The 24,606-nt window shown below is 36.8% G+C and overlaps 1 protein-coding gene across 6 annotated transcripts in view; it reads left to right on the top strand.

The window, feature by feature from the left end:
* The window catches only part of TLK1 (tousled-like kinase 1), a 170,075-nt gene extending 153,545 nt beyond the window's left edge, over positions 1-16,530 (top strand). For all 6 annotated transcript variants that reach the window (XM_014545707.1, XM_005857568.2, XM_014545702.1 and 3 more), the window contains exons 15-21: positions 790-881; positions 965-1,054; positions 1,198-1,367; positions 1,614-1,749; positions 3,870-3,981; positions 5,140-5,247; positions 13,272-16,530. In XM_014545707.1, coding sequence (XP_014401193.1) covers positions 790-881; positions 965-1,054; positions 1,198-1,367; positions 1,614-1,749; positions 3,870-3,981; positions 5,140-5,247; positions 13,272-13,448 — 885 coding nt within the window. In that variant the 3' untranslated portion in view covers positions 13,449-16,530. The remainder of the gene's footprint in view (positions 1-789; positions 882-964; positions 1,055-1,197; positions 1,368-1,613; positions 1,750-3,869; positions 3,982-5,139; positions 5,248-13,271) is intronic.
* Positions 16,531-24,606: the final 8,076 nt, after the last annotated feature.

The raw sequence follows: 24,606 nt of genomic DNA, 5'->3' as shown, positions 1-24,606 counted from the left end.
TACTGCTTATTTTTAGATTAAATTGATGGGGAGAGTGTGAGTTAAGGACCTGCTTTTTAATAAATATGTAAGCTAAGTGTTTTCTTAAAGGGGCACCTTTGTATATAAATCACAGTGAAACCTAAATTTTAAGTCTCTCTTTGAATGGCATTTGTTGTTTAAAAAAATTTTTAAGTCACCTGAAGTCTTAAATAATACTGGGCACTTTTTATTTTGTTACTTAAGAAATAGACTGATGATTTAAATGAGTATCAAAACCGTTTTTTGGTGTGTATTTTTTTAGACAACCAGGGAAAATTAAAGACTAGTTGGGTATTAGATGAGGTTAGGTGTGATAATGTCTGTTTGAACAGTTTCATATTTAAAGTTTAGAAACTTGTTAATTTTCAAACAAGTGGGGGAAAAGGTGGGGAGTTGCTAGGAGAAGCTAGAGAAAAAAGGTTTGCTTTATCCAACCCACAAAAAAAGCATTAGAGCCATCTGTTTTCCTAGCTGTTTGCTGCCAGGATAGAGGAACAGGTTCATATTAAAAACAAAAAATAGCTTTGTTGTTTTATTTTGATTGATTTATAAAACTTAAAGTTTCCTCTGATTTAGCACCATGGAATATGTATCTTGTTTCTGATCATGTGTCATTGAACTGTATATAATCTTAGCAAAGATCAACACAAGAATTGTAGTGTATATTCTAATTCCATATTATGCGAAAATCATCACCAAATTTTTTTTTTTAACCTCTTCAGCTATTCAGTTGGTCTTTAGTCCTAACTCTTGTGACTTGAATCCTAGGCTTTTGACCTTTATGAACAAAGATACGCTGCTGTGAAGATCCATCAGCTTAATAAAAGCTGGAGGGATGAGAAAAAGGAAAATTACTATAAGTAAATATAATACTTCATTCTTTTTATCAATTGAAAACATATTTAATGGTAATGGAGAATTAAAATACTCTCTCTTCCTGTAGACATGCCTGCAGAGAGTATAGAATACACAAAGAACTGGATCATCCCAGAATAGTTAAACTCTATGATTATTTCTCCTTGGATACAGATACGTAAGTGAATATAAGTAAAGATATGTTTGCTTTCTGCTTTCCCTATTCTGTGGTGGTGGTATAAATGACTTCATTTCTACACTATGATTCTGAATTATTGGATAATATTTTATATCTAATTTTTTTAATCTTCTCCATTTTAGGTTTTGTACAGTGTTAGAATACTGTGAAGGCAATGACTTGGATTTCTATCTGAAGCAACATAAATTAATGTCGGAGAAAGAAGCTAGGTCTATTGTAATGCAAATTGTAAATGCACTAAGATATCTCAATGAAATCAAACCCCCTATTATACATTATGATCTTAAGCCAGGTAATTAATAAAATTGTCTAAATAAATTTTTAAGCTCTAAGGAGTACAATGTCATATTTATTAATTTACCTGAAAACATGCTTTTTGGTTTAGTTTGTAAATGTCAATAGAGTAGTAGAATTTAAAGTCTTTTTGTCATGTCACTTTTTAAAATTATATTTACTTCCCAAAAGTTAGCGTAAGTCATAAAGATGTTATTTATCTATGTATCATTAAAAGAACCTTCTATTTTTATTTTGTTCCTAGGAAACATCCTTCTGGTGGATGGAACAGCTTGTGGAGAAATCAAAATTACTGATTTTGGTCTGTCCAAGATCATGGATGACGATAGCTATGGTGTAGATGGAATGGACCTAACTTCCCAAGGGGCAGGCACTTACTGGTAAATATATTACTGAAAACATCAAAATTGTCTAGATTAGTCACAAGGCTTTTTATGAGAGTTTAGTTTTTCTTTCCATGTACCTTTGAGATTACTGTACTGAGGGTACTGATGTGAAGTCTCTGAGTTGAGCGGGAGGCCACGTTCATCAGTCTTCTTGACTCATCTCAGCAAACTAGAGGGAGAAAGACTTAGCATTAGCAGGTGACTTCAGTACCTACCCAGAAACTCCTAATGTGGAGAATGTGTGGGGGTTTTTCTGTAATGTTAGAGTGACATTTATCATGAAAAAAATACTTACATAAATATAACATCTTGACTGTTACAGGAAATAAGCAAAAAGCCCTCTCTGTAGAGGTTTTGTAGTTAAAGTTTTTATTGGAGATGGATGCTTTGTTTGTTGATTGTGGATGGGAGAAGTATTTGGCATATTTGGCCTTTGGGCTTGACTCTCAAAAACACCTTTTATTGACTTCATTACATATAGATATAAGTCTAGATAGCACCATAGATTCACAGTCTAAATGAATGTCATTCCCTTCACAGTTACCTAGGTGTTAATAAAAATTACTTCAGTGTGAATTGTCAAACTTATTGTCCAGTTCACCAAAGTGAAGAACGTAGATTATAAAATTTCAAAACAAACTTAGTTTTCAGAATAAATTAGTTGAGCAAAAGGAGTGACATTTTAATTGGAAGAAAGATAACTGTATTTAATTTTCTTGAACAGGATGGTGACTATAAACAGTCTTCACAGATAGTTTGGGCACATAGTGACCAGTCCCATAAGACAGCACAGTTCTGTACGGACCTCACTTTTCATGAACTGGGATTAGTCGTGTTCATGCATTCTTTTAAAGCCATTTTAAAGTTTTAAATTCTGCTTGTGGCATTTTCTAGGAATATGAATAAGATACGTCATGAATTTTTTTCATACTTAAAGAAAATTATTCAAACTAGTAACCCCCTAAATAGTTGTATCCTCAATTAGTAATCTTTAGACTTTATTTCTTTTAGCAACAAGGCTTGCTTTTTCACAATAAAATCTTAGGGTCCTAATAAATAAAACCAATAAAAACAAGGCTTTGGTAGAACCCTATGGAAGACACTTGAAAACCATGTTCTAAATAATAGATCCTTTTTTTTCTGCAAAGACACCCAGTATATTGTTCCCCTCTCACTCTGGCTTCACTCATGTAGGGCAGGGCAGACAAGGAAATTTACCTCTATCAGGTAGACACGAGACAGGGAGGCTTATATTTAGGAGGCTGTGCAGGAAAGAGATATAGTCATGATGGTTACATGGGGAAGAAGCAAAGCTCTACCTAGAGGGAAGCAGAAAAGGTGCTCTCCACGTGAATTGGAGGGTTAGGGAAGGTATTCAAGATTGTCATATTCAAAAGCATAGGTGACAGAAAAGCAGTGTGGGCAGCTAATTGGCTTTCCCTAGCCAGTTTGAGGGGTGGAGAAGAAGAGTGAGTGCAGATGTTGGAAGTTTAAGTTGCTGCTGGATTACGATGGGTCTTGTGTTACAAACGAGATATAAGGTATATACCTTGGCAGTTAGTAATGCTGAGGTTCTTTAAACAGAAGAGCCACCTGATCAGATGTGTGTTTTAGGAAGAGAACTGCCTACAGTTTGAATGCTGGTGAAGGGGGGCAGTGGGGGAGGATTTATTCTATTATTAGACACTTACCCAAATTACAGAGGTAGAAAAAGTAGTTCCTAGAAGAAACGGGCTTAGCAAACAAGTTCTAGAGGTAAAAGAAGGTCCTTTGGAGCTTGGGAGTGAAAGCTAATGGTAACATGCCTGGGGAGGAGGAAAGGAAAGAGAAATGAATCGGGAAGGGAAAGTGCCTAGAACATTGTAATTTCTAATGATAATATATGTTATTGTACACTTTAGGATGTGTGTGTATATCATACTTTATCTCAAAGTTGTATGTTTTGGCACTAGGGTCAAGTGATATAAGGATTCAAAAACTTGATTGGTGATTTTTATTCATGAAGGTCCTAAGGTTTTATGTGGATAAAATTAGTTCTGAGATTTCACACTTAGATTTTAAATTACAGATTGTTAATAGTATCCTTTCCCTTTTTCTCCCCAAAAAAACTATAGGTATTTACCTCCTGAGTGTTTTGTAGTTGGAAAAGAACCACCAAAAATTTCCAACAAGGTTGATGTGTGGTCAGTTGGAGTCATTTTCTTTCAGTGTCTTTATGGCAGAAAGGTAAGTTAAAGTATACCAGATGCAGCTGTACTATTTAGATAAGTGGAATTTTCCCCTTTAAAATACAAAGTTCATTAACTTAAAGTCAAAAGTCAATTTAAATCCATCCAAGGAAAGCCAGGCTTCTTCTCTATTTCTTCCAATCCTTACCTGAGGATATTTTTCCATTGAGAATAGAAGGGAGGGAAGAGGAAAAGAGAAAGAAACATCGATGAGTTGCCTCCCGCACATGTCCTGATGTGGACCGGGGATCGACCTGTAATCAAGGCATGTGTCCTTGACCAGAATCAAACGTGAGACCCTTAGTTCCACAGGCTGACACTCTAACCACTGAGTAAAACCGGCTAGGGCTCTTCTCTATTTCTTCTAAAATTTCTGTGGATCAGGATTATTTTAACGTCATAACAATTTTCTTGGCCTGCATTTTGCACACACACCTTTTTTTAAAACTGAAGGAAAAGAACTATATGTTAACAGTGCTAACATTGTTAAGGAATACTGGAGCCGCTCTTCATTATCCTCCATTCTCTCTCCCTCACTGCATGCACACACAGTTTGGCCTTGACATAGTTTCCTCAGGGAAATTTCGCCAAACTTAAGTCTTAATATTTCCTAAACCTCTTTATTTTGAAGTCAGAACTACAAACTATTATAGATATTATCTAATCCCCATCCCATCTAGTCCCTTCATCAGTATGGAAAGAGAGTTTAATGAACTTGTCTGGAAATTGACTGCAAATTAGGAGGACCAAACCCAGAGCTATTTCATTTAAGTTAGTGTACTATGCTCAAAGTATTTTATTCAGTGGTCTTTCCACAGGCATTTCCACTACTTCATCTTTTCTCTAATCAAATTTCATTTTGTAAATATTAAGAATAAAGTTTTAAATTTCTTACGTTATTTTATCTTAATTACCTATGTTGCAGTAGCATTATTTTATTTTGCTTATTCACAGTTTCAGCTATTTTGAGGATTGATTAATTAGGCTGTCTCAACAGGTACAAATTATAACTTTGTTGCTATGAAAATGCATCCCAACTTCCATGTAACTGAGGGCAAGACTTTTTTAGAACACAAATCATTTGTATCTTGAGTATTCACTGATAATATCTGTTTAAATTTTTTGTGAGATAAATTTCTCAATGTTTTATTTTTAGCCATTTGGTCACAATCAATCTCAACAGGACATTCTTCAAGAAAATACAATATTAAAAGCCACAGAAGTTCAGTTCCCTGTAAAACCGGTTGTAAGCACTGAAGCCAAGGTAATAAATTTCATGTCATAAATTGTGCTTAAAACAAAGTAATTACCACCACAGGAAAATCTGTCCAGGAGGTATACAGTTGATCCTTGAACAATATGGGAAATTTGCAGGTGAATCACATAGCCTAGAAATATTGAAAAAAAATTTTGAAAAAGTTAGGTATGTCATGAATACATAAAATATATGTACATGCTTTCTCAACTTTTCTCTTATTGTAAGAGTATATTAAATATTATATATAACATACTAAATATGTCTTATTTGACTATTTAAGTCATTGATAAGACTTTCAGTCAAAAGTAATGTGGATTTTCAACTGCACTGGGGGTGATACCCCTAATCCCCATGTTATTCAAGGGCCAACTGATTAAGAAATAATAGAAGTATTATGTTGAGTCCTGGCAGTTGGTTGGAGCGTTGTCCTGTGCACTGGAGGGTCCCGGGTTCAATTCCCGGTCAGGGCTCATACAGTAGTTGTGGGTTCGATCCCCAGTCAGGGTGCGTACATAGCAAAAGTACTTGTCCAGAGTTATACCTAGTAAGTATCAGAGCTACTTGATCTCATGTTACTCTGCATTAGCTCTTGAGAAAGCCTGACCTCTTCTTTAGCTTTCTTGACATGTAGAAGTCTCTGAAGCTATAACAATGGCTTCCTAAAGTTCTTTTAAAAAAATCTTCACCTAGGGACATTTTCATTGATTTTTTTTTGGGGGGGGGGGACAAACGTTTATCATCTTTCAGTTGCCAATCGCATGCACCCCAACTGGGACTGGGGATGTGCCTTGACCAGAATCAAACCAGCAACCTTTCGGTGCACAGGCTGTCACTCCTACCAACTGAGCCACATTAGCCAGGGCAGTACTAACCAGGTCCGACCCTGCTTAGCTTCCGAGATCAGGCGCATTCGGGTGGTATGACCGTAGACTAATCCATATATGTCTATGTGATAACCTGAAATAGATATTTCTAATAGCAAAACTATGATGGTCCTTAATATCTTCCCACCTTCATCCTCTGATTGGCCTTTCCCATTTTTACTCCTGCTTTGTTAAGCTTATCCCAAAGTTTATTTCTCTATGACTCCCTGTTGTAGTCTTTTTAAAACCTGTGAAATTCCATGACAAATACATGACATTCCCATTTCTTTTTGCTAAGCCATAAGAATAATTCATAAACAGGCATTATATAGCTTCTATATTGTTAGAAGAGTATAGATAAGCCCTGCTATATGTCCCTGATCAAGGTCATAATGGCCTTCGTAATTGTACTGGTTTTTGTGTAATATTAGTAACTGTCCCATATTTCATTTTATCTATTACATCTTTTTTAAAATTTATCAGTGTTGTTGAAAGTATTACAGATGTCCTTTTTCTCTTCCCCACTGACTCCCTCCACCCCGCCTTCCTCTAGATTGGTTAGTCTATCCATTATATCTTTATTGGCTTTTTGCAAATCATTTAAATGACTTTTAGAAGATTGACAATTAAAAAGATAACTGACATTCTTATTTTAAAACATGAATTATTTTTGTAAGGTAAATATGGCTTCTTTTAAAAAGATTTTGACGCCAATATCCCTGATGAACATAGATGCTAAAATCTTCAAAATATTAGGGAATCGATTCCAGTAATACATTTAAAAGATCATACACCATGACCAAGTGGGATTTATTCCAGGGATACAAGGCTGGTATAATATTTGCAAATCAATCACATAAACAAAATGAAGGATAAAAAAATTACATGATCATATCAATAGACTTAGAAAAAGCATTTGACAAAACCCAACACCCTTTTTTGATCAAAACTCTCAGCAAAGTGGGAATAGAGGGATCATACCTCAACATAATAAAGACCATACATGACAACAAGCCTATGGTCAACATCATACTCAATGGGCAAAAACTAAGTGTTTCCCCTAAGAACACTTAATGGGAAAAGCACCACTCTTATTCTACATAGTATCAGAAGTCCTAGCCACAGTGATCAAACAAGAAGAAAGGAGAAGGAAGTAAAATTATTATTTGCAGATGACATGATATTGTACATAAAAACCCTAAAGACTCCACCAAAAATCTACTCGATTTAATAAATGAATTCAGCAAAATAGCAGTTACAAAATCATTCAGAAATTGATGGCATTTTAATACACCAATAATGAACTCTCAGAAAGGGAAATTTAAAAAAAAACCCCGTTTACCATTACAACAAAAAAATTAAGATATTTAGAAATAAACTTAACCAAGGAGGTAAAAACCAGTAGTCGGAAAGTAGACCCCAAATAGCCACAGCAATCTTGGAAAAAAGAACAAAGTTGGAGGGATCACAATACCATATATCAAACTATACTACAAAGCCACTGTAATAAAAAAAAAAGCCTGGTACTAGCACAAGAATAGGCATATAGATAGTAGAACAGAACACAGGCCCCAGAAATCAGCCCACATCCTATGGTCAATTAATATTTGATAAAGGAGGCAAGAACATATGATGGAGTAAAGACAGTCTCTTCAACAAATGGTCTTGGAAAAATTGGACAGGTACATGCAAAAAGATGAAACTAAACCACCAACTTACACCATACACAAGAATAAACTCAAAATGGATAAAAGATTTAAATGTAAGTCGTGAAATCATAAAAATCCTAAAAGAAAACATAGGCAGCAAAATCTCAGGCTTTTCACAGATAAATCTTCTAGGGCAGTGGTTGGCAAACTGCGGCTCTTGAGCCACATGCGGCTCTTTGGCCCTTTGAGTGTGGCTCTTCCACAAAATACCGACTTATGCGCACGGGCCACAAAGTTTCAGTCGCACTGTACATGCACGCCTGCACGTGGTATTTTGTGGAAGAGCCACACTCAAGGGGCCAAAGAGCCACATGTGGCTCGCGAGCTGCAGTTTGCCGATCACTGTTCTTGGGCAAGAGAAACAAAGGAAAAAATTTTTTAAAAATGGAACTACATCAAACTAAAAAGCTACTGCACAGCAAGAGAAACCATCATCTGAATGAAAAGAACCCACTGTATGGGAGAACATATTTGGCAATAATACAGCTGATAAGGGGTTAATTTCCAAAATATATAAAGAACTCATACAACTCAACAAAAGGAAGACAAACAATCCAATTAAATAATGGGCTAAGAACCTAAGTAGACACTTCTCCAAAGTGGACATACTGATGTCCAAGAGACATGAAAAAATGCTCAAAGTCACTGATCATCAGAGAGATACAAATTAAAATGACAATGAGGTACTAACACCTGTCAAAATGGCTAAACAAATGACAAGTACTGGTGAGGATGTGGAGAAAAGGGGACCCTTATGCATGGTTGGTGGAAATGCAGACTGGTACAGCCACTATGGAAAACAGTGGAGTTTCCTCAAAAAATCAAAAATGGAACTGCCACTTGACCCAGCAACCGCACTTCTAGGAAAATAGCCGAAGAAACCCATACACCAATCAGAAAGAATATATGCACCCCTATATTCATAGCAGCATTATTTCCAATACCTAAGATTTGGAAACAGTAGATGAATGGATAAAGCTGTGGTACATTTACACAATGGCATACTATGCAGCTGTAAAAAAGAGGGATCGCCCTAACTGGTTTGGCTCAGTGGATGGAGCATCAGCCTGCGGACTGAAGGGTCCCAGGTTCGATTCTGGTCAAGGGCATGTACTGTGGTTGCGGGCACATCTCCAGTGGGGGGTGTGCAGGAGGCAGCCGATCGATGTTTCTCTCTCATCGATGTTTTAAACTCTCTGTCCCTCTCCCTTCCTCTCTGTAAAAAATCAATAAAATATATTTAAAAAAAAAAAAAAAAGAGGGATCTCTTACCCTTTGAAACAGCATGGATGGACCTGGAGATTATTATGTTAAATGAAATAAGCCAGTCAGAGAAAGACAAATATCACATGATCTCACTTATTGGTGGAAGCTAATGAACAAAATAAATTGACCAACAAAATAAGTCCACGGGGATGGAACAGACTGACATATCTCAGAGGGGAGAGGGACAGGAAGAGATAAACCAAAGAACTTATATATTTATTAGAGGCCTAGTGCATGAAATTTGTGCACTAGAGGGCAGGGGGTGTCCCTCAGCCCAGCCTGCGCCCTCTTGCAGGCCAGACCCCTCGGGGGATATCCACCTGCCACCTTAGGCAGGAGAGGCTCTCCTCACTGCCGCTATGCTCACCAGCCATGAGCCCAGCTTCTGGCTGAGCAGTGCTCTCCCTGTGGGAGCACACTGACCACCAGGGGACAGCTCCTGCATTGAGGGTCGGCCCCCTGGTGGTCAGTGTGCATCATAGTGACCGGTCGTTCCCCTGTTCAGTCTGTTTGTATATTAGGGTTTTATTATATAAGACAGTGATGGCGTGTCAGAGGTGACACGCAAACTCATTTTTTTGGTTGATTTTTCTTTGTTAAATGGCATTTAAATATATAAAATAAATATCAAAAATATAAATCTTTGTTTTACTATGGCTGCAAATATCAAAAAATTTCTATATGTGACACGGCACCAGAGTTAAGTTAGGGTTTTTCAAAATGCTGACACGCCGAGCTCAAAAGGTTCACCATCACTGATATAGGATATGCATAGGACACAGACAGTAGTGTGGTGAAGGCCTGGGGGAAGAAGTAGGGACTGGACAGAAGAGGGTAAAGGGGTTATGGGGGACATTTATAATACTATCAACAATAAAAATATGTAAGTGAAAAAATTTTTAGAAGATCTTGGTGTTAGCATCTAAATTTTGTCTTCGGTTTATCACAGCATCAGTGAGAACAGAAACTAAATGAATGTAGTCAATGCAGGATCCATGTATTTACATTTTTAATAGTAACAAGAACGAGTGTAGTGTGACTATAGTGTGCCAAAAAGAAGTCCCATTCACCACCTCTGGCTCTTTATAGGTGCCACAGTCACCCTTTTGGTACCAGGGGAAAATCACCTTATTTTTGCTTGTTTCGTAACCTTTTGTCCTTACAGAATACACCTTTGCCAAGTACCTCTACTGACCTCATTTAAGCATCTTAAGCATATTTACTCCTCGTATACTTCTTAACCTGGCTATTGGTAGTTTTTCATCCTTTTAAACTCTGAATTCAACATAATCACTCTTGATTTCTTTTTTCTATATCTTAATCATTTTCAGAGTGGTCTCTGAAACTTTTTCTATTTGTTAAAGACTTAAAAAGATAAGACCTAAGGGATCAGAAAGACTTGATAAAATGTTAATATGCTAACCATGGTATGAGAAGAGCTAGATTTGTTTTTAGAGAAAAAATTACTTCCAATGACTTTCAAAACAAAGAACAGGCAAAATTGTTCCATTTAAGTTGAAGTTTGATCACATTAAAAATATGTTATAGTTTTCTTATTAATAGTTTATTTCATGGCAAGCTATAGGGTACTGTCTAGTGCAGTGATGGCGAGCCTTTTGAGCTCGGCGTGTCAGCATTTTGAAAAATCCTAACTTAACTCTGGTGCTGTGTCACATATAGAAATTTTTTGATATTTGCAACCATAGTAAAACAAAGACTTATATTTTTTATATTTATTTTATATATTTAAATGCCATTTAACAAAGAAAAATCAACCAAAAAAATGAGTTTGCGTGTCACCTCTGAAACGCGTGTCATAGGTTTGCCATCACTGGTCTAGTGTCAGCAATAAGAAAGGGAAAGAATTATCAATTATCACTTAAGAATGTTTTATCTGTTGTAAAAAAATGCACAAATCTCAAATATAATACTGGGTGAAAGAAGCCACATGAAAGAGAACATAATCTGTGGTTTCACTTACATAAAGGTCAAAACAGCAGAATTCAACTACAGTGTTAAAAGTTAGGGTAGAAGTTACCCAGGTGGGTTGTAGGCAGAGCCCATGCTTAAACGGGCAGGAAGAAACTCAGATGGTTTTGGTAAAATTATTTTCTTTATCTGGTTGCCAGTTACATCGATATATTCACTTTGTACTGTATACTTATAGTTTTTTTTTTTTTAAAGAAGCTCTTCTCAAGACAGGATACATAAAACCAGTCTGAGAAAGGGAAAAGATAGTGATTCTGTTCCACTTTTAGCTTTTTCAAAAGTGTGCTGATGCTCAACGTTAACCTATGAAACAAAAACCTCAATGGAAGTGTTCCTTCATGTAAAGAAAGTCTTATGCTCAATAGGAAAAAAAAATAATATGGTTAAAAATAGCATTCCCTCTGGCCAAACTACACTGACAGAGTGAGAGGATTATTTTAGCAGAAGATAAATTCTAGAAATAAGTGCAGAATTTGTCATTATAAATGCAGCTTTCCATATCCAACATAATATTAGAAGTCCTAGCTAGAGCAATTAGGCAGAAATAGAAATAAAAGGCATCCAAAATCAAAAAGGAAGAAATAATTTACAGATGATATTATACAGTTAACCCTTGAACAACACGGGTTCAAACTGTACCAGTCCACTTATACACAGATTTTTCAGTTAACCCACACAGTTCAAATCGAATTAAAGGTCAACGGGTCATTGGGAATTGCATATGCAGAGGACCAAATTAAGTTACATGTGGATTTTGACTGCTGGGAGTTGTCACCCCTAACCCCTTATTGTTCAGGGGTCACCTTTATGCTGAAAACCTTAAAAACATCACCAAAAAACTGTTAGAACTAATCTACAAATTCAGTAAAGTTGCAGGGTGCAAATTCAATATATAAAAATCTGTTGCATTTCTATACACAAATAAACTATCAGAAAGAGAAATTAAGAAAATAAGCCCATTTGCATCTTAAAGAGTAAAATATCTAGAGGTGAATTTAACCAACAAGATGACAGACTTATACATTGAAAACTGTAAGATGTTAATGGAAGAAATTAAAGAAACACAAATATATGAAAAGATAGTCCATACTCATGGGTTGGAAGAACTGATATTGTAAAAATGTCTGTACTACCTAAAGCAATCTACAGATTCCTGTAATCCCTACCAAAATTCCAATGGTATTTTTCATAGAACTAGAACAAACAATTATAAGATTTGTATGGAACCACAAAAGACCCAGAAGAGCCAAAGCGTCTTGAGAAAGAACAACAAAGCTGGAGGCATCATGCTCCCTGATTGCAAACTATAATATAACTATAGTAATCCAAACAGTATGGTACTGGCATAAAAACAGACACAACGATCAGTGGAACAGAATTGAGAGCCCAGAAATAAACCTACACATATATGGTCAATTATTTTATGAACAGGAGTCAAAAATATGCAATGGGGTAAAGACAGTCTCTTCAATAAATGATGTCAGGAAAACTGAGCCACTTAGACCATAAACAGAAATTTACTCAAAGTGGATGAAAGATTTGAAGGTGTAAAGATCTGAAAAACAGAACTCCTAAAAGAAAATATAGCTGGTAAGCTATTGACCTCCGTCTTGGTGAGGAATTTTTGGATTTGACACCAAAAGCAAAGGCAACAAAAACAAACAAGCGCAGTACTAACGCTTCTGCACAGCAAAGGAAGCCATCAACAAGATGAAAAGGCAGAGACTTGAACAGATCTTTATACCAGTGTTCAAAACAGCATTCACAACAGCAAAAAGGTGGAAACAACCCAATATCAATCAACAGGTGAATGGATAAACAGAATGTTGTATATACATGCAGTTGAATATTACTTAATTTAAAAAGGGACAAAATTCTGATGCATGCTGCAAGTATGGATGACTGTTAAACGTTGTGCTAAGTGAAATAAGCCAGATACAAAAGGACAAATATTGTGTGATTCCACTTATATTCTAGGTACTTATATATAGATATTTAGGATAGCCAAATCATAAACAAGACAGAACAGTGGTTTCCAAAAGTTAGGGGAGGAAGAAATCAGTAGTTACTATTTAATGGTTATAGTAAAAGTTTCAGTTTGAGATGAAGAAAAAGCTGTCTTAAATGTGTCCATTCTTCTCTGGAATTTAGTTGTTTGATACTTAGAAGAGGAAAGATTTTAATTGCTGACTTTTTTTTTAAGGCCTTTATACGACGCTGTTTGGCATACCGAAAAGAAGATCGATTTGATGTGCACCAACTGGCAAATGACCCGTACCTTCTCCCACACATGAGAAGATCAAACTCTTCAGGAAACTTACACATGGCTGGGCTGACAGCATCCCCCACACCCCCTGCTTCAAGCATAATGACTTACTGACTTTCCTCCAAAATTGGCATGATACCTTTGAATTGCTTCCAGGTGCACACTTGAGTTTAAGAGCATTTGAGTGTTTTTTTGTTACTTTCTTTTTTACACAGGACATGATTGAGAACTGTTCGCGAGCTGAAGTTCTTTGTGGCGTCGTTTGTATGAGAAAGGATCATGGACAGTGAATAAATGTACACTTCTGACTATAAATAACCTTGAGACGTGAAGGGTGACTGCCTGTTGCACAGAAACGGGAATACCATGTTCAGACAGAAGAAAAATGATTTGTTTGGGGAAACACTGTAAATAGCGTTTATAATACTTAAATACATTTGGTTGTTACTAAAGAGTTCTAATATGAAGGGTAGTTTTTCATTATTTAAAAACACTTGGAAAAAATGAGAAGTATTTCTAACACAAGAACTATAGTGCCTGGATACATTCTTCAGCATTTGGCAGTTAATCTGCCGAAACCAAAGTAAGAACTGAATGACAGTGACAGTTGTGTTTTATAGATAGAATGTGAGAGTTAGAATCTTTGGACAAGGTTAGACTTTGTCATTTGCCTGTTCTGGCTTTTACCACATTGTACCTCGAAATCACATGTCCTTTTTTTTCACTGGTTATGTTAAAGGGAGAGCTATTATTCCTAGATACTTTACACTTTTGACAAAATGAGCTGCTCTTTTTAAAATCAGTTGAATTCACTAAATTGTAATATCTCCAGTGTTTTCAACATGTTAGAAGTAACATATTTTTGTTTTGATACCAGGCCTTGTTCATTAAAACAAATGACAGTATGTAACCAAATGCAGACCAGTTCTATGCAGGATAATGATAAATTCCCTTCTAGCTCTATTGTAAATTGTTGTACATATGTCATATTTCAATTACCAAGTTTCAGCAGCTTATTCTTGTACAAATGTTTAAAAATATGGCTTTTCTAATTGGATATTGTATTTTTTTTAAGTCTTGAAGGCGCTTTAATTGCTGCTAAATGATGTTGCTTCTTTGCTAAAAAAAAAAAAAAAAAATCGAATGACCTCCTTAAAAAGGTGCAAATTGACTGTACATCATAGAGGCATATTAAAAGCAGGCATTCATTAACAATCAAGGCATGTAAAATGATCCATGTTGGACATACAGAGTTCTCTAAATCAGTTTCTTGGGTTCTAGGGCTGTGGAGCACATAGATACTAGATTTATACATTGTTCATGGTTATTCTACATTTCTAGAAGGTTCTTATCAGCAAGGTGGGATGATGGTCCCATAAACAAGTTTCTTGTGGTTTATACAGATTTGTTAAAATGTGAACATTTTCTAACTGCCTGGTATGGTAGAAGCCATTTTTCAGGATGTTGTATTTTACTCCTGTAAAAAATTATTCCTTTATTGTTATATTCATTATGCTGATACTTACATGTAAGTTGTCCATGTTGCTGAAAAAGGAGGCTCTACTTTACCACAGATTCTCCTTAATATTGTACAGTTAAACTGTGGCTTTTATTTCTGATGTTGCAAGCCATTTTGTTTTTCCATTGTACATACACACATTGTCTCTTTAAAATGCTGCTGAAATTGTAGAGAATGTAGCCAAACTGGTAATAAACAATGACAGTTAAAATTTAAAGACTATGAAAATTGCATTTAAGGGAGCTTTCAAGATTTAGAATATTGGCTCTGACTTGGCTCCTTAAGAATCAGCTGAATAAATTCTTTAAGTATACTTCAAGACAAGTATAAAGTGTTTCAAGCTGTTAAAGTGAACCTAATAACCATTATCAAGGTTAATTCTGGGTGGGTAGCAGCACTATCAGGAGTGGCTAAGGGCTGTACCTGCTCCTCTGTAGATTAAGATAGAAATCCTATAAGAAATATTGACATGGTAATGAAATGTTAACATTGACTGAGTGCCTTAGGTGCTGCCCACAAATTTTTTCTATTTTGTTATTTTCATCATTCTGAATCATAAAGTACTATGTTCATATAGTAACTTATTTGAAGTTCTGAATTGAAGGAAAATGCCCTTTTTTGTTTAAAATTTTGGTGAGTTATTAAGTGGATGTATAAATCTAACATGAGGTTGATTTGAGTAAGTAGTGTAGCCCAAGATCACTGCTTTACCATCATTTCCAAATGAATGAAAGTGGCTGATGGTCTCAAAATGCAGAAAAGGAGGGAAATGAGTCAACTTATAGACTGTCTCTTCCTCCTAAAGTTTTCCCAAACAAATGCTGTAGATTTCAGATAATATGCCAGTAACCCAGTAGATACGAGATGGCTAATTGAGCCAAACTGAATACTGTTATCTTCACAAAGGAAATTGGTATCTATCACTAAGTGATTTCCATCACTCTGGCAATCTTCAGCTCTAATATCTTCTGAAGCTTAAACTGTTCTGGTTTCCTGAATTCACTCCTCAGAATTAAAGCGTGACTTATATTCCTAAGACAACAGCGAGGTCCTCTCCCTTAGCTATCTTATAAGCCTATTTCCTGTAAGAGTCAGCACTGTTGCAAGGTAAAATGCAGTTTTTGCAGATAATTTTAAAATCTTTTTCTGATATGAAGTAGTTTCAGTGTGTACACATTGCTATGTACACATTGTGAGGAAATAAGTGCAGAAACTACCCTGTTAACTCATTAAATCAAGAATTGGGTAGATACTGGGTTGTCTTTAAAAAAAACAGACCTCTATTTTTGCCCATCCCCTTCTAAAAAAAAAAAAAAGAATTCTCAGTTTAAATGGTACATAAAATGTGAACAAATACTTTTACAAATATCTCATTACATGAAGCTAAAGTGGTGGAGAGTTTCAGTGAAAAATTTAAAGAGGATATTGTTCATTTTGCTATTCATTGTTACTTACTAAATATAATGTCATCAGATGTTACTACCTATTTAATTGTAATGCAGACTGTCCAGTCCTTTAGGTTGTTACTTTCAGAATTGAATTACATTGCTGTTTCATTTGTGTGTGAAAAAGCTTTATACCTTTAAATCACATTTGCAGGTCTTTCTCTAATCCCACCTAAATTTTGACATGTTATCTGATAAAATTTCCTCACAAATATACTAAAATTTAACGTTCTGAAGGCATTTCAAAAGTGTTTTATCAGCTAGTTTATAACAGGTTATTAGGATTCTCGTTCCTGGGAACTCTACAACAGTTCTAGAATTTATATAATTTGTCAATTTCAATGTTCTTTCCTAGAACATACATCTCTACTTGCCTTTCCTTAATTTCCCTTCCCTCCCCTCCCCCTTTTTTGAGCATTGCCTCCACACACACACACCCTTAGAATTCTTTAGTGTTTGGGAAAGATTTGAGTAAATATATGTAGACCAACTTCAAGAATTTACATAGAACCAGGGAAGAACTTAATAGAATTATTTTTAGTTAGAAATCCTCACTCGTTTAAAATACTAGGGATGTAGATTACCTATGATTGTTTTAAGAAAGGCAACTTACAAAGAAGAAAACGTATAAAATAGAAAACAAAATAAGTACATGTCTTTCAATAATTATTTTAAATGGACTAAATTCTTCAATCAAAAGAATGAATTTTTTAAAAAGACATTTATGCTGCCTACAAGAGACTGACTTCAGATGTAAGGCCATACAGACTAAAAATGAAGGTCTGGAAAAAGATACTCTATTCAAATGGGAGGGGGGAATGCTGGGGTAGCTATACTCATACCAGACAAATAGACTTTAAAACAAAGATTATAATAAGAGACAAAAAGGGCATTACATTGTAATAAGGGAGTCAATCCAACAAGAAGATACAACATTTGTAAATACGCTCTTCTCATTGGAACACCTAAATATATAAAGCAAATATTAAAAGACCTAAAAGGAAGAAATAGCAATACAATATAATAGTAGGGGACTTTACTACATGCTCTCATCAATAGATCATCCAGACAGAAAATAAGGAAATCGGCCTTTTATTACATTAAACCTGATGGACTTATATACAGAACACTCTATAAGCAACAGAACACATTCTTAAGTGCACATGGAATTCTCTATCAATCATATAGTAGGCCATAAAACAGTGGTTCTTAACCTTGGCTGCACATTAGAATCACCTGGGAATCTTTTTTAAATCCCGATTTCTGGGCCTCATCCTCCGGAAATTCTGTTTCTTTGTTACTAATGTTGTGGCCCCACCCCATAACAAAGAAACAGAATTTCAGGATTTTAAACATTCCTAGGTGATTCTAATGTGCAGCCAAGGTTGAGAACCACTGCCATAAAACAAATAAATTTAAGAAAATTGAAATAAAAACAAGCATCTTTTCTGACCATAATGCATAAAACAAGGTCAATTACAAGAAAAAAATGAAAATTCACAAATATGTACTGATTAAACAACATGCTACAGAACAGCCAATGGGTCAAAGAAGAAATGAAAAGAGAAATTGAAAATACCTTGAGATAAATGATAATTGAACCACAACATTCCAAAACTAATGGGATGTAGCAAAAGCAGTTCTGAGAGGGATGTTCAGAAATAGCAATTAATGGTTATATATAAAAATAAATAAATAAAACTATCAAATAAAAACCTAACTACACCACGAGAAACAAAAAAACAAATGAAGCCCAGGAAGGAAACAAAGATCAGAGCAGAAATAGAGACTAAAAAGACAATAGAAAAGGTGAAAGTAAGAGCTGGTTCTTTGAAAAGATAAACAATTGACAAATCTAGTTAGACTCAGAAAATGAGAGGACCAAGTAAATAAAAGAAGGGAGATATAACTGATATCACAGAAATACAAAGGATCACAAGAGGCTACTCTGAACAATTAAGGATCACAAGAGACTCCTCTGAACAAATTTGACAACCTACAAGGAATGGTAAAATTCCTAGAAACATACAACCTACAAAGACTGAATCACGAAGAAATAGAAAATCTGAACAAATTACTAGTAGGGAGGCTGAGAATCAGTAATCAAACACCTTCCAATAAGCAAAAGTCTAAACAAGACTGCTTCCCTGGTGAATTCTACAACCTTTAAAGAGGAATTAATACCAATTCTCAAACCCTTCAAACAAACAAAAGGGAACACTTCCAAACTCATTTTAAAAGGTCAGCATTAGCCTCATCCCAAAACCAGTCAAGAAAAATTATAGGCCAATATTCCCAGTAAATATAAATGCAAAAATCCTCAACAAAATATTAGCAAAACAAACACAACAATATATTGAAAGGATCACACACCAATGATCAAGTGGGATTTACTCCAGGGATATAGGAGGGTTCAAAATCCACAAATCAATGTGATAACACTGCATTAACAAAATGAAGGATAAAAATATGAGCATCTTAATAGATGCAAAAAAAAAAGCATTTGCCCAAATTCAACATCCATTTATGATTTTTTTTAAAAAACACATCAAAGTGGGTATAGAGAGAACGTACTGCAACATAATAAAAGCCACATATAACAAGCTCACAGCTACCATCCTATTCAATAATGAAAAGCTAAAAGATTTTCCTCTAAAATCAGGAACAAGACAAAGATGCCCACTCACCACTTTTATTCAGCATAGTATTGCAATTCCTAGCCAGAACAATTGGACAAGAAAAAGAAAGAAAAGGCATCCAAATAAGAAGAAAGAAGTAAAACTGTCATCGAAAACCCTAAAGACACCACCAAAAACTGTTAGAACCAATCAACAAAATCTGTCAAGTTACCAAATACAAATCAATATACAAAAATGTGTTGCATTTCTATACACTCTCAGAAGAGAAATTAAGAAAAAAATTCCGTTTATAGTTGCATCCAAAAGAGTAAAATACCTTGGAGTGAATTTAACCAAGGAGATGACAGACCTGAAAACTATAAGATGTTAATGAAAGAAATTAAACACAAATATATGGAAAGATATTCCATGCTCATGGATTGGAAGAATTGATATTAAAATGTCTATACTACCCAACGCAATCTACAGATTCAATATAATCCCTACCAAAATTCCTGTGGCATTTTTCACAAAACTAGAACGAACAATCCTAAAATTCTTATGGAACCACAAAAGTTCCAGAATAACCAAAGCAAACTTGAGAAAGAACAAAGTGGAGGCATCATGTTCCCTGATTTCAAACTATATTACAACTATAGTAATCAAAACAGTATGGTATTGGCATAAAAACAGACACATAGCCCTAGCCGGTTTGGCTCAGTGGATAGAGCCGCCAGCCTTCAGACTGAAGGGTCCCAGGTTTGCTTCTGGTCAAGGGCACATGCCCAGGTTGCAGGCTCAATCCCCAGTAGGGAGCGTGTAGGAGGCAGCCAATCAATTATTCTCTTTCATCATTAATGTATCTATTTCTCCCTCTCACTTCCTGTCTAAAATCAATAAAAAATATATTTTTTAAAATAACAGACACATAGATCAATGGAAAGAATTGAAAGCCCCAAAATAAACCCACACATATATGGTCAATTAATTTATGACAAAGGAGTCAAAACTATACCACGAGGAAAGGACAGTACGTTCAATAAATGGCATTGGGAAAACAGCAGCCACATGCAAAGGAATAACACTGGACCACTAGCTTATACCATACACAAAAATGAACTCTTAAGTGAATGAAAGACTTGAACTTAAAATCTGAAGCAGGCGGTTAGCTTCTTGACATCAGTCTTGGTGAGAATTTTTTTTATTTGATGCCAAAAGAAAGACAACAAATGCAAAAATAAACAAGTGAGACGATATCAGATGAAAAAGCTGCACAGCAATGGAATCAGCAAAATAAAAAGACAGTCTTCCAAATGAGAGAAAATCTCCAAGTCATATATTTGATAAGCGGTTAAAGTCCAAAATATTTAAATAACATATAATTCAATAGCAACAAACAAACAATTCAGTTAAAAAACGGGCAGAGGATTTGAATAGACATCTTTCCAAAGAAGACATCTATATAGCTAACGGGTTCATGAAAAGATGCTCATCACTAATCATCATGGAAATGTAAATCAAAACCACAATGAGACATCACCTCACATCTGTTAGAATGGCCTTTACCAAAAAGACAAGACATAACTATTGACAAGGATATGGAGAAAAGGGAGCCCTTGTGCAGTGTCAGTGGGACTGTAAGTTGGTGCAACCACTATAACAAACAGTACCTATGGAGTTTCCTCAAATAAAAGCAGGACTATCATATGCTCCAGCAATTCTGAGTTTGTTTTTAATCCTCACCTGAGGATATGCTTACTGATTTGAGAGTGAGTGAGAGCAACATCAATGTGAGAGAGAAACATCGATTGGTTGCCTTCCCAACTGGGGATCGAACCCACAACCTTTTGATGTATGGGATGATGCTCTCACCAACTGAGCCACCCAGCCTAGACCACTTCTGGGCATTTATCTGAAGAAAACGAAAATATTAACTTGAAAAGATATATGCATCCCCATGTTCACTGCATCATCCTATATAATAAAGAGGAAATATGCAAATTAACCCTCATGCCCTCACAAGATGGCTGCCTATGACCAGGTCGGCAGGGGGGTTAGTGAGGGATGACCAAATGACTGAACAAGCAGGCTGCATGGGGCAACCAGGCCAGCAGGGGGGTAAGTGAGGGACAACCAAATGACTGAACAGCAGGCTGCGTGGGGCAACCAGGCCGGTGGGGGGGCCATGAGGGGTGACCAGGCCAGCAGGGGGGCAGTTAGGGGCGATCAGGCTGATCCCTAGGATCGGGCTTAAACCGGCAGTCGGACATCCCACAAGGGGTCCCGGATTAGAGAGGGTGCAGGCTGGGCTGAGGGGAACACCCCCCCCCTGCACGAATTTCGTGCACCAGGCCTCTAGTTATTTATAATAGCCAAGACATGGCAGCAACCTAAGTGTCCTTTGATGGATGAATGGGTAAAGGTGATATAACACACACAAACACACACACACACAATGGAATATTATTCTAATCAGTAAGAAGCAGGAAATCTTGCCATTTGTGAAAACAGGAATGGAACTTGAGGGCACAGGCTAAGTGAAATACGTCAGACACAGAAAGACAACTACTATATGATCTCAATTATGTGTGGAATTTAAAAAAAACACACACACACACACATAAAATGGGCTCATAGATAGAACAGATTGGTGGTTGCCAGGGGCAAGGGGAGGTAGTAGGTTGGGGGATGGGCAGAATGGGTGAAGGTTCATAAGGTACAAACATCCAGCTATAAAATAAGTCCTGGGGATGTAAACAGCATGCTGACTATAGTTAATAAAACTGTACTGCATATTTGAAAGTTGCTGAGAGCATAGCTCTCAAAAGTCATCACTAGAAAAAAACCATTTTGTATAATATATAATGATGAATGTTAACGAGATTTATTGTGATCATTTTGCAATATATACACACATTATACCATTATGTTGTACATACACCTGAAACTAATATCATGTTATATGTCAATTATATCTCAATAAAAATTACCCGAATTTACTCATCTGCAAATATAGACAAAAGTGTCTAATATATATCATGTTATTTTCTTCAAGGAAAAAAAGATTATTGAGAAAATCAGACAAGAAGTTAACATAAGTGGTTTGAGTTATGAATAAATTCAAGTAAATCAAGAAGGGTTTTCAAAATGGGAAAAGGTATTTAAAATCTATAGGCTGCCTGGCCAGCATGCTCAGTGGTTGAGCATCAACCCATGCACCAGGAGGTCCCGATTCCAGTCCTGGTTCCAATCCAGGTCAGGGCACATGCCCAGGTTTGTGGCTCCATCCCCAGCAGAGGGCATACTGGAGGCAGCTGGTCCATATTCATGTCAATGTTTCTACCTCTCTCTCCCTTCCTCTAAAATCAATTAAAAAACATTTTTAAGTGTTTAAAAAATATCTATAGGTTGCTAAATAGCAATTTCATCCTTTACAAATGCTTTTTGATAATTTACATAATAATGCAGTCAGGGATGCTGGAAAATGGGTTATCTAGTTTAATTATCCCTCAGTGGTCCTTTTATTCATTCAACAAGAATTTACAGAGCATATATTCTACTAGAGGCCCGGTGCACAAGATTCGTGCGGGGGGGGGGAGGGGGGTGTCCCTCAACCCAGCCTGCACTCTCTCCAATATGGGACCCCTTGAGGGATTCCGACTGCCCTGTTTAGGCCCAATCCCAGTGGGCCTCTCACAGTCCAGGACTGCTGGCTCCCAACCACTCACCTGACTGCCTGCATGATTGCCCCTAACTGTTCTGCCTGCCAGCCTGATCACCCCCTAACCACTCCCCTGCCAGCCTGATTGATGGCCCAATTGCCTCTAACTGCCCTCCCCTGCCGGCCTGGTCGCCCCCAAGTACCCTCCCCTGCAAGCCTGGTCCCCCCCAGCTGCCCTCCCCTGCTGGTCTGATCACCCACAACTGCCCTCCCCTGCTGGTCTGATCACCCACAACTGCCCTCCCCTGCTGGCCATCTTGTGTGTTGGAGTGATGGTCAATTTGCATATTACCTCTTTATTATATAGGATAGGATGCCACACACTCTTCTAGGCTCCACAGATACAGAACCAAGAAGGAAAGTGTCCTTGTTAGGCACAGAGTCCAATAGACAGGCATCTATTAGAGAATCACACAAATAAATGTGAAATTACACTGCGGTAAGACAATAACGTATATGTGCTACTACAACATAAAAAAGACTTACACAGACAATGTCAAAGGTCTATGTTACTCAAGCAAAATAACGAACATCCTTTCACTATAGAAACTCCTCACTTTGGAGATGAAATAATATGACAGTCATACCCCTGAAATTATCAGAAGCACAAACATATGCCCTGGAATACTGAGAATATTGGTAATAAAAGCTGGCAATACTCCAGATATTTAGGAAATTATGATCTGAAGAAATATATATGTGCATTCTCCTTGACACGTAAAAAAAGAAACTTTTGGACAAATGCTAGCCCTGAGACACAGGAAATCACATAAGCTACAAATCCTTCCTCGGTAATTCTCTAACAAGGTTATCAAATACTTGGTGCCATTTTTATCACAGGTATGAACTTCTTAAATCCCTAGATGGTTATATTATTGATACTACCATAATATTCTTCTAATACAGCGGTTCTCAACCTGTGGGTCGCGACCCCTTTGGGGTCGAACGACCCTTTCACAGGGGTCGCCTAAGACCATCGGAAAACACATATATAATTACATATTGTTTACAGTAGCAAAATTACAGTTATGAAGTAGCAATGAAAATAATTTTATGGTTGGGGGTCACCACAACATGAGGAACTGTATTAAAGGGTCACGGCATTAGGAAGGTTGAGAACCACTGTTCTAACACTTTTTTAAAAATCCTCACCCAAGGATATGTTTTTAATGATATTTTAGAGAGAGAGGAAAGGGGGCGGGGGAGAGACAGACAGACATAGATGTGAGAGAAAAACATCAATCCTCTGTCTCCTATACTCAACCCATCGGCGATTGAACCCGAAACCTAGGTATGTGCCCTGATGAGGAATCCCACAACCTGTTGATGTATAGGATGATGCCACAACCAGCTGAGCCACTCGGCCAGGGCTCTTCTCATACTTTTGCCAATATTTTATCAAATGCAGTTCTCCCCAGACACCATCTTGTTTTCCTGAGACAAACCAAAGAGCTGCTAGTTTCTGACATGCTCAGATATTTCAAGTATTATATTTTTTCTCAGTGTTGAGAACTTTTAATTATCCCAATGTGTTATAAGTAAAAGAATAAATCACTAAACAGCATCTTTTGAAAGTGAGAAACCAATCAAAGACTCTCTTTAGACTCAATTACTGCCCATAACTTACTAATTGTTTACTCCTGAGCAAGAGAGATAAGACCCCTAATCCAAAACCGAAAACCAACCAAATAACAAAAAGCATTGTTCTTAACTTCACTCCCCCGACCCCCGAACTCCCCTACACACACACACACACACACACAACTCCCAGTCAGATGGGGAATGGGAGACTACGAAGCCTTCGACCTGGCGTTAGAGGCAGAGCAACAGGTGTGAGCAGCCCTTGCCCTTCAGTCGCCCTGGCTCCCACACACACCTCCTGGAGACGCCACTGGACCCCACAGACAGCTCTCGCCCGGGAGGGGGAATGTGCTCCTTCCCTGCTGAGGGTCCCTGGGCCTGAGCCGGA

Source organism: Myotis brandtii, unplaced genomic scaffold, assembly GCF_000412655.1.
Source record: "Myotis brandtii unplaced genomic scaffold, ASM41265v1 scaffold112, whole genome shotgun sequence".
Lineage (NCBI taxonomy): Eukaryota > Metazoa > Chordata > Mammalia > Chiroptera > Vespertilionidae > Myotis > Myotis brandtii.
Note: the sequence above shows the minus strand (reverse complement) of the source record. Positions and strands in the feature narration are given on the sequence as shown.